The sequence below is a fragment of the Drosophila willistoni genome, unplaced genomic scaffold (genome assembly GCF_018902025.1).
Source record: "Drosophila willistoni isolate 14030-0811.24 unplaced genomic scaffold, UCI_dwil_1.1 Seg257, whole genome shotgun sequence".
NCBI lineage: Eukaryota > Metazoa > Arthropoda > Insecta > Diptera > Drosophilidae > Drosophila > Drosophila willistoni.
In genome coordinates, this window is record NW_025814216.1 from 13185 (window position 1) to 26556 (window position 13372).

At 38.5% G+C, this 13372-nt stretch overlaps 1 protein-coding gene across 1 annotated transcript; it reads right to left on the reverse strand.

Moving 5' to 3' along the window:
- Window positions 1-1585: 1585 nt before the first annotated feature.
- LOC124461196 lies at window positions 1586-7616 on the reverse strand. The gene is made up of 3 exons (XM_047012750.1): window positions 7538-7616; window positions 2164-2409; window positions 1586-1950 (listed from the first exon to the last, which is right to left on the reverse strand). The coding sequence occupies exons 1-3, from the start codon at window positions 7614-7616 to the stop codon at window positions 1586-1588; spliced, it is 690 nt and encodes a 229-aa protein (XP_046868706.1).
- Window positions 7617-13372: the final 5756 nt, after the last annotated feature.

The window sequence follows — 13372 nt, forward strand, 5'->3', positions numbered from 1 at the left end:
CCGAGTCCCAATCCAGATTAAGCAGCCATAATTCTTGGAGCAGAATTTTAAACTTGATCACCACTGGCGCCAAAATGCCGAGTGGGTCAAAGATGCGTGCTGTGTCAGATAGCACTTGTCGCTTCGTACAAGTCGTATGTTCCGATAATGAAACCTTATATGTTAGGACGTCTTCTCCAGGACGCCAATGCAGCCCAAGCACCTTTGCTGCCATCTTTGAGAAATCGATTTCATTTCCCTCGTTGCTGGCAATTCGTTTACTATTCGAGACCCATTTGCTTAGCTCCAATTGTGCCCGTGACATAAGGAGTATCAGCTCTTCCTTAATGTCGAGCAGTTCTTGTTCGTTCATGGCTCCTGTCAGTACGTCATCGACGTAGAAATCATCCAAAAGTATCCTAGCCGCCCTTGGAAACTCGTATTCGTGATCAGTTGCCAGTTGTTCCAGCACTCTAACTGCCAGAAACGGTGCACATGCTGTGCCATAGGTGACTGTGGTCAACTTGTAATGCTTCAATGGTTCCTCAGGGTCTTCTCTCCAAAGGATTCGTTGAAAATTCTGATGTTCAGAGGCCACTAAAATCTGTCTGAACATTTTGACGATGTCCGCAGAAAATACGAATCTGTGCATTCGAAAACGCAGACAAACGTTGAAGAGGTTGCGTTGTATACATGGGCCAATGTGAAGTGCGTCGTTAAGAGATCGTCCATCCCGATCTTGAAATGATCCATCGAACACCACCCGCAGCTTGGCGCCTATGACTGGATGGTGCGGCAAATAGAATGACTTCTTACATACGTTTGTGTCTTCGTCTGCAGCTACTTCCTTCATGTGACCCAGCTGGATATACTCTCTCATAAACTGAGTATATTTTAACTTCAAGCTGGAGTCCTTCATTAGACGACGCTCGACTGCGAGAAAGCGCGATCTCGCTCCTTGAAATGTATCCGCAAATTGTGGGTTTTGTTCCTTGAAGGGCAAATCGACTATGTATCTTCCATTCGAGTTGCGGTTGTGGGTACGCCGGAAGTGCGTTTCGACCTTTTCATCCTCTTCGTTTACAGTTGTGTGTGGTGGAACTTCCTCTAGTTCCCAAAATCCTTGCAGTAGTCCATCTATATTAACCGTAGTCAGCAATGACGTAGATGATGTTTGCAATCTTGAAGTGTATACCGATGTGATTACCCATCCAAATATGGTGTTAACTGCAATAGGGTGCCCTTGACCATCGCATAACTTCTCTCCGGTGAGAACTAACCAAATGCAATCATTGCCCAGCAAAATGTCGATTGAAGCGTTAGTTCTAAAGTCAGGGTCAGCCATTTGGTATCCATTAAATACCGACAGTGATGAAGCATCAATGTTTCCACGTGCCAATGGTGAGGTGATCTTTCCTAAAATGTGAGCTTTAATATCGATGCAATGACTCGACACACGAGACATCATCTGGAGAGAGCAGAAACCTCTTGTTATTCCTGCCTTGACGTCTGAGATGCCCGATGTGGCAACTCGAAATGGCGAACGTGCAAGCCCCAACGTCTGTACGCACCGTTCCGAAATGAATGACAATACATCACTGGCTCCTCAGGTCAGAGCGCGTAGCGATGATGAGTTTTGCCCAACAGCTTTTGGCAATGCGGTGAATGTGTCCATCAGTAAATTCACCAAGTAACGGGGCTTTTCATATCGATCACTCAATGATTTCCATGCAACGTCGTAATTTGATGCCACCACGGGCAAATGTTGGATGAGTATCGCTGCTTCTCCTATGACGCATGACTTCAGGTGATGAAACTTTTGGATATTTGTCAAGGTTGTCTTTCCGTGAATGGTACTCTCAAACAGGTCTTTAAAGGCATGCCATTCCTTGTAATCTCCACCGAAGGGCTTAATGTTGATTTTTGGTAATTCACAATCTCTTGTTGCCGGTGTTGCAACCGACTGTGAGCCTGACGAAGACGAAGATTGCTGTGGCGAGAGCAATCTCTCAACCAATAGTTGCTGCTGCTCCATTTGCCGTTGCTGGTGTTCCATCTGACTCTGCATCTGGAGTTCCATTTGACGCCGCTGGTGTTCCATTTGACCCTGCATCTGGAGTTGTAGTTGTTGCTGTTGATTCTGCATTTGTTGCAGAATTCCTTGGAAGAGCGAACCATCGTTACCAGCCGCGCCGATTTCTTCCAACTTGCCAGACGGAGCCAAGGCAGCTCGTAAAGCCTTAAGGCGGGCATTTGCTATTTCATATTTCTCCTCGTATATCCCGAAGTCTTCGGTAGGGTCCACATAACCCTCTAGTTTGTCGTATTTGGCCAATTCGTCGCCAGACTTCACGAACTCGTTCCACGCATTGGACAAAGTTTCCAATTTGGTGTCAATTGCGAAGACGTCGGCATCCTGTGCAGGATTCTCTGCATATCCATATATGCGGGTAATGGTTGTCTTCAATCTTCCTCTGGCCTTTATGAATATTTTCATTTCCTCCATGATGAGATGTCAAGAAATTTCCACTGCTTGTGTGGACCAAAAATTTCAAGACGCGTGTTTTCCCAGAGATGTGTTCCCTCACGATCTCGTCGATTATATCGATAACAGATACCGATAGGCGAGTGGCGCCACCGTTTGTCCGCGCTTTTTCCAATAAGCACGCGATTGTCTATTCGATAGTAGGCCAGAACTATCGACTACTAACTTTGAGGTTAACAATTAATTGCAACCACGTTGCAACAAATTATTAAGCAATGAGTAACAAACAAACAATGCCCAACGATCCGGCTTGAAGGACCAAATTATGATGAACAATAAACCACTGTGTTTAATGTCTCATAAGAACTTAACTTTATTATACCCTTGCAAAAAGGGTATATTAATTTTGGTCAGAAGTGTGCAACGCATAGAAGGAAGCATCTCCGACCATATAAAGTATATATATTCTTGATCAGCACGACGAGACGAGTTCAAATAGCCATGTCCGTCCGTCCGTCCGTCCGTCCGTCTGGATCAACGCAAACTCCTCCTAGACCGTTAAAGCTACAGAGCTGAAATTTTGCATGTAGGCTTGTATATACGGCAGGCGTTGTATATCTCGGATTCAGCCGGATCGGATCACTATATCATATAGCTCCCATACAAATGGCAAAGTCACGAACAGTGACTTTTCTTAATAACTTCGTTATTTTCTGACCTATTGTCATGAAATTGAATATTGGTGAGTTAATTACACATATAAACGACTAAGTCAAATTTGATCAAGATCGGGTGACTATATCATTTAGCTCCCATAGGAACGATCGTTCGAAAACAGTGACTTTTGTCAATAACTTCGTCACTTTTGCCGCGATTGCTTTCAAATTAAACATTTGTTAGTTTAATATATCTGTTAATGACTGTGCCAAATGTGATTAGGATCGGGTAACTATATCATATAGCTCCCATAGGAACGATCGGTGGAAAACAGTGACTTTCATCAATAACTCCGTTATTTCCTATGTAGGCCGTTCTTTCGGAAACATTAGCCTTTTTAGTTTAAACGTTTTTCCACTTTGATGGCTATAGGTAAGGAAAGAGTTACCAAAAAAATTGCAAGGGTATACAAACTTTGACGCGGTCGAAGTTAGCCCGGCCCTCTGGTTTTTACTTCAATTTTGTTGAACTGTGTCTGCCACTGCTAGAACACGTCTTGATCGTTCGTTTGCTTGCTTATTATTAAATTTTCAATTCTTACGCAACTACGCAGGTCATATAGGTTTATAAAGAGTGACAGAGACAGAGCATACCAGACTGGCGCCAGTATATTCTAGAAACTTAAGAGAAAATACAAAAACAAAAGCATTGTGAGATGTGCAAGATCATTCATGAGTCTCTGCCTTGCTGCGTATAGCAATGTACGTTAAATGACAATTGGTTCCTCAACAAGTGTTATGTTTATGTTTTATAAGAAGGTTTAATATTTTTGTGTGAAAGAAATGTGGGATTGGGTCTGGCAACTCTGCTGAGCGGGGCGAATTGAGCAAAAGACGAGCGAAAGACGGGCAGTCGAACCGAAGAGACGAGCGAAAGCGGTTACAAAAAGACGAAAGACGAAACGACGCGAAGCAGTAAAGACGACCAATTTCCAACTAAATCTAATTAAAATAATCCAATAAATAGTTTTACGTTAAAATAAACTAAAATACTACAAATAAATATATTAAACAGGACAAATTCCTACAAATATGGGGCTCAACCTACAAAATAGGCGTGACTCAACCTACAAAGAAGGCATGGCTCAACTTATAAAGTAAAAAGTAAGATCAGTGAGTGAGAAAGAGACATACACAAAACGACGCAACAGTGGAATCAAACGACCAGAAAAAAAAAACAGCGCGAAAACGAATAAGAATTAGCATCAAACGACGAAAAATTGGCGGCTAACGACGAAAAAGCGGCAAAGAAACGGTGAAAAAGTTTTCAACGAACGACGCGAAAGTGTTTGAATACCACAGTTATCTGGTGACGTGGCAAACGACGTATATATACATATACATATATGTATGTACAATATTAGTGTGTGTGCGTAAGAGAGCAAACTTGAAGACTTTGTGAATGTGCAAGAGGCACTGAAAACTGAAAAGAAATCTAATATTACATTGTTTCACAAGTTTATATACGAAGAAGAAGGCGATCGTGCAAATCGCCAAAGACTAAGAAAGTTTGAAGGGTTTGATTTTGATTGCAACAGCGATTTATATAAAAGTAAAGTGTCTTATGTGGAAAAGAATTTAACAAATAACGATTTAGTGATTATTTGTAACGTTTTGGGTTTATCGCATGATAAATCAAATCTAACTTCCCATTTATTTCGCAATTTGCAAGCTGTAAATTTGCTAGCTGACCTTGACACAGAGAATGATCAAAACGATGATGACGACGATGAGTGCGAAAGAGATGGAGATGTAGGCAATATGCAAGACGAAGACGAAATGTTGTCAGTAGTGAGCGACGAAACGAATTTTAGAACAGCTGCAACAAACGAAAATATGCGAAACAAAACGAATAGGGCAAACTCTACAGTCGTGGCCAACAATATTGATACGCAAGGTGCAGTGAATGTCAACATGCCACCACCGAGGTTCGCTTTGAGTTTTCGGGACGTTGAAGACTCTTTACGACCTTTCCATGGCGATGAAAATTTATCAGTTGAAGTATGGATTGAGGATTTCGAAGACATGGCTGACTTGATGCAATGGGATAGTTTACAAAAATTTGTTTTTGCTAAAAGAGCTATTAAAGGACTTGCTAAAATGTTTATTCTGAGTGAACGCGGAATTAAAAATTGGTCGACATTGAAAGAATCACTTTTAAATGAATTTAAAACAGTAATAAATAGCGCGGAGTTACATAAACAATTGTCAGAACGGAAAATTAAGAAAGGTGAAAGTGTTCAAGAATATTTGTTGAAAATGAAAGAGATGGCATCACGGGGTAATATAGAGAACAGTGCTCTTATGCAGTATGTAATTGACGGAATTAATGACTTGAGTATGAACAAAGCAATATTGTACAATGCTAATAACCTAAAAGAGTTTAAAGAGAAAATAAAATGTTATGAAAAAATGCGGGAAAAGTTAAGTAATCAAAAAAGTGAGTCTAAGAACGTTCAAATCAAAAAAGAAAGTGTAATGAAATACGAAAATAAAGAAAGTGGTATAAAATGCTATAACTGTGGGCAAAAAGGACATATATCTGAGAATTGTGACAATAAGAGTAAAGGAAGAAAGTGTTTTGGTTGCAATAATTTTGGTCACATAGCAAAAGACTGTCCAAATAAAAAGCCTGAAAATAGCACAGATGTTCGTAATACTAATAAAATATCAGCTGATCATATGTTTATGTGTAAAGAAGTATCAATCAACAATGAAAAGTGTATAGCCTTGCTTGATACTGGTAGCAAATATAATATCGTAACGGAAACAATTTATAATCGTTTGAAAAAACCTAAGCTCGCTAAAGTTGATAAAGTTCTATACGGTTTCGGAGATAAAAAGAGAGTGGTACCTATCGGTTCGTTTACGGGAAGGCTTTTCGTAAGCCAAGAACAGTTTGATTTGGTTTTTTTAGTGGTATCATCTGAATTCGTAGATGACGAAGTGATTTTGGGAGAAGACTTTTGTAAGCAAGCCGAAATAAAAATCAATCGCGATGGCGTACAAATCGGGAAATATAATGATGAAACGGAATTAAGTTCGGTAATGAGAATAAAGGTCGAAAACGACGAAATTGACATTGACTCAAATGCATCGAAAAAAACAAAGTGCGAAGTGAACGAACTTATCAAAAACTATAAGCCGGAAAAGTTAAAATCGACAAATGTTGAAATGCGTATTGTTTTAAAAGACGATAGTCCAATTTATTCGAGACCACGCAGATTCGCTTTTGCTGAACGGTGCATAATCGATGACCAAGTCGATCAGTGGCTGAAAGACGAAATAATAGAACAATCTGAGTCTGAATTCAGCAGTCCGGTCGTATTAGTAAAAAAACGCGATGGCACTCCACGTCTGTGCATTGACTACAGAAGAATAAACAAGGTAATAGTAAAAGACCATTTTCCATTACCCCTGATTGAAGATCAATTGGATCGGCTACAAGGAGCAACGGTTTTCAGCACAATCGATTTAAAGAATGGATTTTTCCATGTAGATGTTGAAAAAGAGAGTCGAAGATTCACCTCGTTCGTTACACACAACGGACAGTACCAGTTTTTAAAAGTTCCTTCTGGATTGACGAACTCCCCTGGGGTATTTCAGAGACACGTTAATGCCATTTTTCGTGATTTAACCCGTGCTGGTACGGCTATCCATACGTCGACGACATTATAATCCCTGGTAAAACTGAAGAGGAAGCCGTCTCCAATCTGAGAAATGTTTTGAAGCGATGTGAAGAATATGGTTTAGTCATTAACTTAAAGAAATGTTGCTTTTTGAAGAGAGAAATAGAATTTTTGGGGCATACTATAAAGAATCAGAAGATATGTATCTCAGACGCAAAGACCAAAGCTGTAAACAAATTTCCTATGCCGATGAATCGAAAGCAGCTCCAAAGTTTTCTTGGCCTGGTTGGTTATTTTCGCAAGTTCATTGCAGATTTTTCGATTATAGCCAAGCCTCTTACTGATTTATTAAAAAACGATGCAAATTTTAGATTCAATGAGAGTCAGATAAAATCTTTTAATTTGCTAAAAAAATTGATAACACAGAAACCTGTTCTGCAAATATTTAACCCCAAGTTTGAAACAGAAGTACATACAGACGCATCGATTGATGGCTTCGGAGCAATTTTATTACAAAAGTTACCCGATGATAAAGAATTGCACCCTGTATACTACATGAGCAAAAAGACGACTGAAGCGGAAAGAAAATTCACTAGCTACGAATTAGAGATTTTGGCGGTAGTTGAAGCATTTCGTAAGTTCCGAGTTTACCTTCTAGGTATGCATTTTAAAGTTATAAGCGATTGTAATGCGTTTGCAAAGACGATGGATAAAAAAGATGTGTGCACTAGAGTCGCACGATGGATTCTTGAGATCCACGAATTTGATTTTGATGTTGAGCACCGTGCAGGAAATCGTATACGTCATGCGGATGCGCTTAGTCGCTACCCCGTTATGATTATAACAGAAGATTACATACACAGTAAATTAAAGAATGCCCAAGCACAAGACGACCAATTGAAGGCCATAATCGATATCCTTGCTCAGAAAACTTCTCATAACAACTATTTTATGAAAGCTGGCATACTTTATAAGTTGGTTGATGATGAAGAACTAATTGTAGTTCCCTCTACTCTGCAACGGGAAATTATTAAGCATGCTCACGAAAGAGGTCACTTTTCTGTGAAAAAGACGAAGGAAATAATTGCAAAGGAGTACTATATCCCAAAATTAGATGAGAAAATACAACACCAAATAAGATGCTGCATTCCATGCCTAACACTTAATCGAAAGCTTGGTAAAAAAGAAGGAGAACTGCATCCACTGCCGAAAGAAGAACTGCCTTTTCAGACGTTCCACATCGATTTTCTTGGACCCTTAGAGTCAACTCACAAGCAGTATAAGCACATTCTTGCAGTTATCGATGGATTTACAAAATTTTGCTGGTTGTACCCGACGAAAACGACATCTACGAAGGAAGTAATTACAAGACTACAACAACAAAGTTTAATTTTTGGAAATCCAGTTCAAATTATTTCTGACATAGGTTCTGCGTTTACTTCTGACGAGTTTAAAGAGTATTGCAAGGCAGAAAATATCGAACTTCACGCAGTTACGACTGGTCTTCCACAAGCGAACGGACAAGTCGAACGCCTTAACGCTGTTATTATATCCGTGTTGTCAAAGATTTCGATAGAAGACCCTAGCAAATGGTATAAGTTTGTCGGCAAAGTACAACAAACGATTAACTCAACGTACAGCAGAAGCACACATTCAACGCCGTTCGAACTACTGATTGGTACAAAGATGCACACAAAAGACGACCTTAAGCTGAAAGAAATAATACACGATGAGATGATTCAGATTTTTAACGACAACAGAGATGATCTACGGAATATAGCGAAGCAGCAGATCCTTCGTATGCAAGAAGAAAATAAGAAGACCTACAACTTACGTCGCAGACCTGCTTCCATATACAAAGTCGGTGATCTGGTAGCTATTAAAAGAACCCAACTTGGAGGAGGTTTGAAGCTGAAGCCCAAATATTTAGGTCCGTACCGCATTACCATGGTAAAGGCCAGAGATACATACGACGTGGTCAAAGATACATTGTTCAACGATGGTCCTAGGCGAACTACGACTTGCGCTGCCTATATGAAGCCGTGGGTTCCCTGTGACATAGACGACCAGGATGCATTCGAGGCGAATGCATACTAGGATGGCCGAGTTGTGGGATTGGGTCTGGCAACTCTGCTGAGCGGGGCGAATTGAGCTAAAGACGAGCGAAAGACGGGCAGTCGAACCGAAGAGACGAGCGAAAGCGGTTGCAAAAAGACGAAAGACGAAACGACGCGAAGCAGTAAAGACGACCAATTTCCAACTAAATCTAATTAAAATAATTCAATAAATAGTTTTACGTTAAAATAAACTAAAATACTACAAATAAATATATTAAATAGGACAAATTCCTACAGAAATATGTGTATCTGTCCAATGTTTTGTTAATGTCTGGAAATGTGTTATTGTCAAACTTAAAAATATTATCACATCGTGTGGTATTTTTGATAAAATTGGGAATTAATTTAGATTTTCTACATTTTAACAGAAACTTTAAACTACTTTTCAGTCTTACTAATTTCTTGGAGGTAGTCTGATGTCTATTAATTGTTGTTTTTGTGTTGCTGTAGTTAAGTTTTATTTCCGCAAATCCAATGGTTTGGGTTGCGATCGGCGGGCCATCCGTTGTTGTCATTGTGGTAGTTTTTGCGACCTTTGTGTTGTTATATAAAAATTTTGATCAGGCTTTAGGTCATTTTTTCAAATAAAATAAAAACATTGTTTTTAAGTTTATTTATTTTCCGATATATTTCGGTTGCGCAGCGGCAACCGTCTTCAGGGCAACTACAATAAAATACAAGAACATTTAACAATTATGTGACATTTAACAAAATTTTTTTTTTTTTTTTTTTATACCCTTGCAAAAAGGGTATATTAATTTTGGTCAAAAGTGTGCAACGCATAGAAGGAAGCATCTCCGACCATATAAAGTATATATATTCTTGATCAGCACGACGAGACGAGTTCAAATAGCCATGTCCGTCCGTCCGTCCGTCCGTCTGGATCAACGCAAACTCCTCCTAGACCGTTAAAGCTACAGAGCTGAAATTTTGCATGTAGGCTTGTATATACTGCAGGCGTTGTATATCTCGGATTCAGCCGGATCGGATCACTATATCATATAGCTCCCATACAAATGGCAAAGTCACGAACAGTGACTTTTCTTAATAACTTCGTTATTTTCTGACCTATTGTCATGAAATTGAATATTGGTGAGTTAATTACACATATAAACGACTAAGTCAAATTTGATCAAGATCGGGTGACTATATCATTTAGCTCCCATAGGAACGATCGTTCGAAAACAGTGACTTTTGTCAATAACTTCGTTACTTTTGCCGCGATTGCTTTCAAATTAAACATTTGTTAGTTTAATATATCTGTTAATGACTGTGCCAAATGTGATTAGGATCGGGTAACTATATCATATAGCTCCCATAGGAACGATCGGTGGAAAACAGTGACTTTCATCAATAACTCCGTTATTTCCTATGTAGGCCGTTCTTTCGGAAACATTAGCCTTTTTAGTTTAAACGTTTTTCCACTTTGATGGCTATAGGTAAGGAAAGAGTTACCAAAAAAATTGCAAGGGTATACAAACTTTGACGCGGGTCGAAGTTAGCCCCGGCCCTCTGGTTTTTTTTTTTGTAACATACATTATTTAACACGTCGGCACCGTTTGACGTGGAGTTACGAACTACTTCTTGTCAAGTAAATGTCTGTATATGTGAGCGCAGTTGTCAGTATCAGTCTTAAAGTTAAGTCGTGTGGCGCTCGGTGTATTGATGATATGTAGCATCTCCATGGTGAACCTTTTGTTGTAGTGCCGCTCTTCATCTAATATTGTCGTCTCTTCGAAATTCGGTGCATTAGGCCACTAGTTGCACAGTGTGTCATTAGTGCTGTTTTTGGTGTGTCTGTGTAATGCCTCATTTTATAGTCATATTTGTGTTGGGAAATCCTAGGTTTTAATTTTGATTTTGTCGTCCCTATGTATATCTTATTGCACGGTATATTTCCTTGTCCATTGCATGGTATTTTGTATATCACATTGCTTCTATTAGTCATCTCTATCTTGGATTTTGTTTTGTTGAATACATGTTTGAGGGTATTGTCCGGTTTATGTGCTATTTTTATTCCATCTTTGTCATAACAATCCGAATGTGATAATCTTTCTGATAATTTGGGTACATAAGTGACCGATATATATGTTTTTTCATTCTTAGTTTTGTCAATAGTGGATTTATGTTTTTTAAATAATGTCCTGATTACGTTATCCGGAAAATCGTTGTCCTTTAAAATATTTAGTAATTCCATCTTCGTTTCTTCATGGTATATTTTATCCGAAATGTTCAGCATCCGTTGGATACAGCTCCTTGGTGTATTTATTATCATCGTCTTGGGGTGTTTTGAGTTAAAATTGATGATTCGTCCTGATGCTGTTGGCTTCCTGTACCATTTTAGTTTTAATTCGTTTCCTCGTCTGATGACCATAGAGTCCAAATACGCCAGTTTTCCATTGTCTTCCAGCTCCATAGTGAATTTTATATTCCTGTCAAATGAATTTAGGGTGTCCAGTGTTTTATCGATGTCATCTTGGTCATCCAAGATAGAGATGACTAATAGAAGCAATGTGATATACAAAATACCATGCAATGGACAAGGAAATATACCGTGCAATAAGATATACATAGGGACGACAAAATCAAAATTAAAAACTAGGATTTCCCAACACAAATCTGACTATAAAATGAGGCATTACACAGACACACCAAAAACAGCACTAATGACACACTGTGCAACTAGTGGCCATGCACCGAATTTCGAAGAGACGACAATATTAGATGAAGAGCGGCACTACAACAAAAGGTTCACCATGGAGATGCTACATATCATCAATACACCGAGCGCCACACGACTTAACTTTAAGACTGATACTGATAACTGCGCTCACATATACAGACATTTACTTGACAAGAATTAGTTCGTAACTCCACGTCAAACGGTGCCGACGTGTTAAATAATGTATGTTACAAAAAAAAAAAAAAAAAAAAAATTTTGTTAAATGTCACATAATTGTTAAATGTTCTTGTATTTTATTGTAGTTGCCCTGAAGACGGTTGCCGCTGCGCAACCGAAATATATCGGAAAATAAATAAACTTAAAAACAATGTTTTTATTTTATTTGAAAAAATGACCTAAAGCCTGATCAAAATTTTTATATAACAACACAAAGGTCGCAAAAACTACCACAATGACAACAACGGATGGCCCGCCGATCGCAACCCAAACCATTGGATTTGCGGAAATAAAACTTAACTACAGCAACACAAAAACAACAATTAATAGACATCAGACTACCTCCAAGAAATTAGTAAGACTGAAAAGTAGTTTAAAATTTCTGTTAAAATGTAGAAAATCTAAATTAATTCCCAATTTTATCAAAAATACCACACGATGTGATAATATTTTTAAGTTTGACAATAACACATTTCCAGACATTAACAAAACATTGGACAGATATACATATTTCTTTCACACAAAAATATTAAACCTTCTTATAAAACATAAACATAACACTCTCATAAGAATCAACAACAAATTAGCTGAGACAACAAAAACTCTTGGAAAACAGCTGGACGAACAGACCATGAGCGCATTTTTGGAGAGAGAACAAAACGCAGTAAAAAGACTAACAAAAACATTGCGGGAACATCTCTCTTGAACAACAACAGAACTGACGATTGGTTTGTAAATGAGACAGAATTGGAATTCCCGCCGGATATAAAATCATTACTTTCAAAGGGTCCAAAGTTTGCTCTTCCCATAGAACACGAGAAGCTCCCTCTCATTAAATACATTGCCGATAGAGAAGAAATAGTTCAGACAATTAAGGAAAAGAGAAACAAGAGGTAGCGCGTACTGCATTCTCTTTAATGGTTAAAGATAAATGCAACAGATCGTGCAATATTAAATATAACTCAACGGACATACAAATTTCTTAAACAACATGACGATATTTTGATATTAACATCTGACAAAGGAAATAAAACGGTAGCAATGAAAAAGATTGATTATGACCATAGATGGACATTTTGTCGGATCTAAACACCTATAGAATCCTCAGGAAAGACCCAACAACACGATTACAGACAAAGAACAACAATCTGGTGGACAAACTACATAAGATGGGGGTTATCTCAAAGATTGAAAAGAACAGAATGACGACAACTACGGCGATCTCTCCAAGAATATATGGACTACCAAAAATACACAAAGAAGGGACACCATTGAGACCAATTTGTTCGTCAATTGGCTCACCATCCTATGGACTTTGTAAATACATTATACAAATTTTAAATTGGACTCGAAATATAACATAAAAAACGCAACTGAATTCAAACAACGCATAAATAACACATACATTTGTGACGATGAACAATTAATTTCGTTTGACGTGGTATCATTATTTCCAAGCATACCAACGGATTTAGCATTAGACACAATCAGGAACAAATGGACTAAAATACAGGAATACACAAAGATACCAAAAACTTTATTTATGG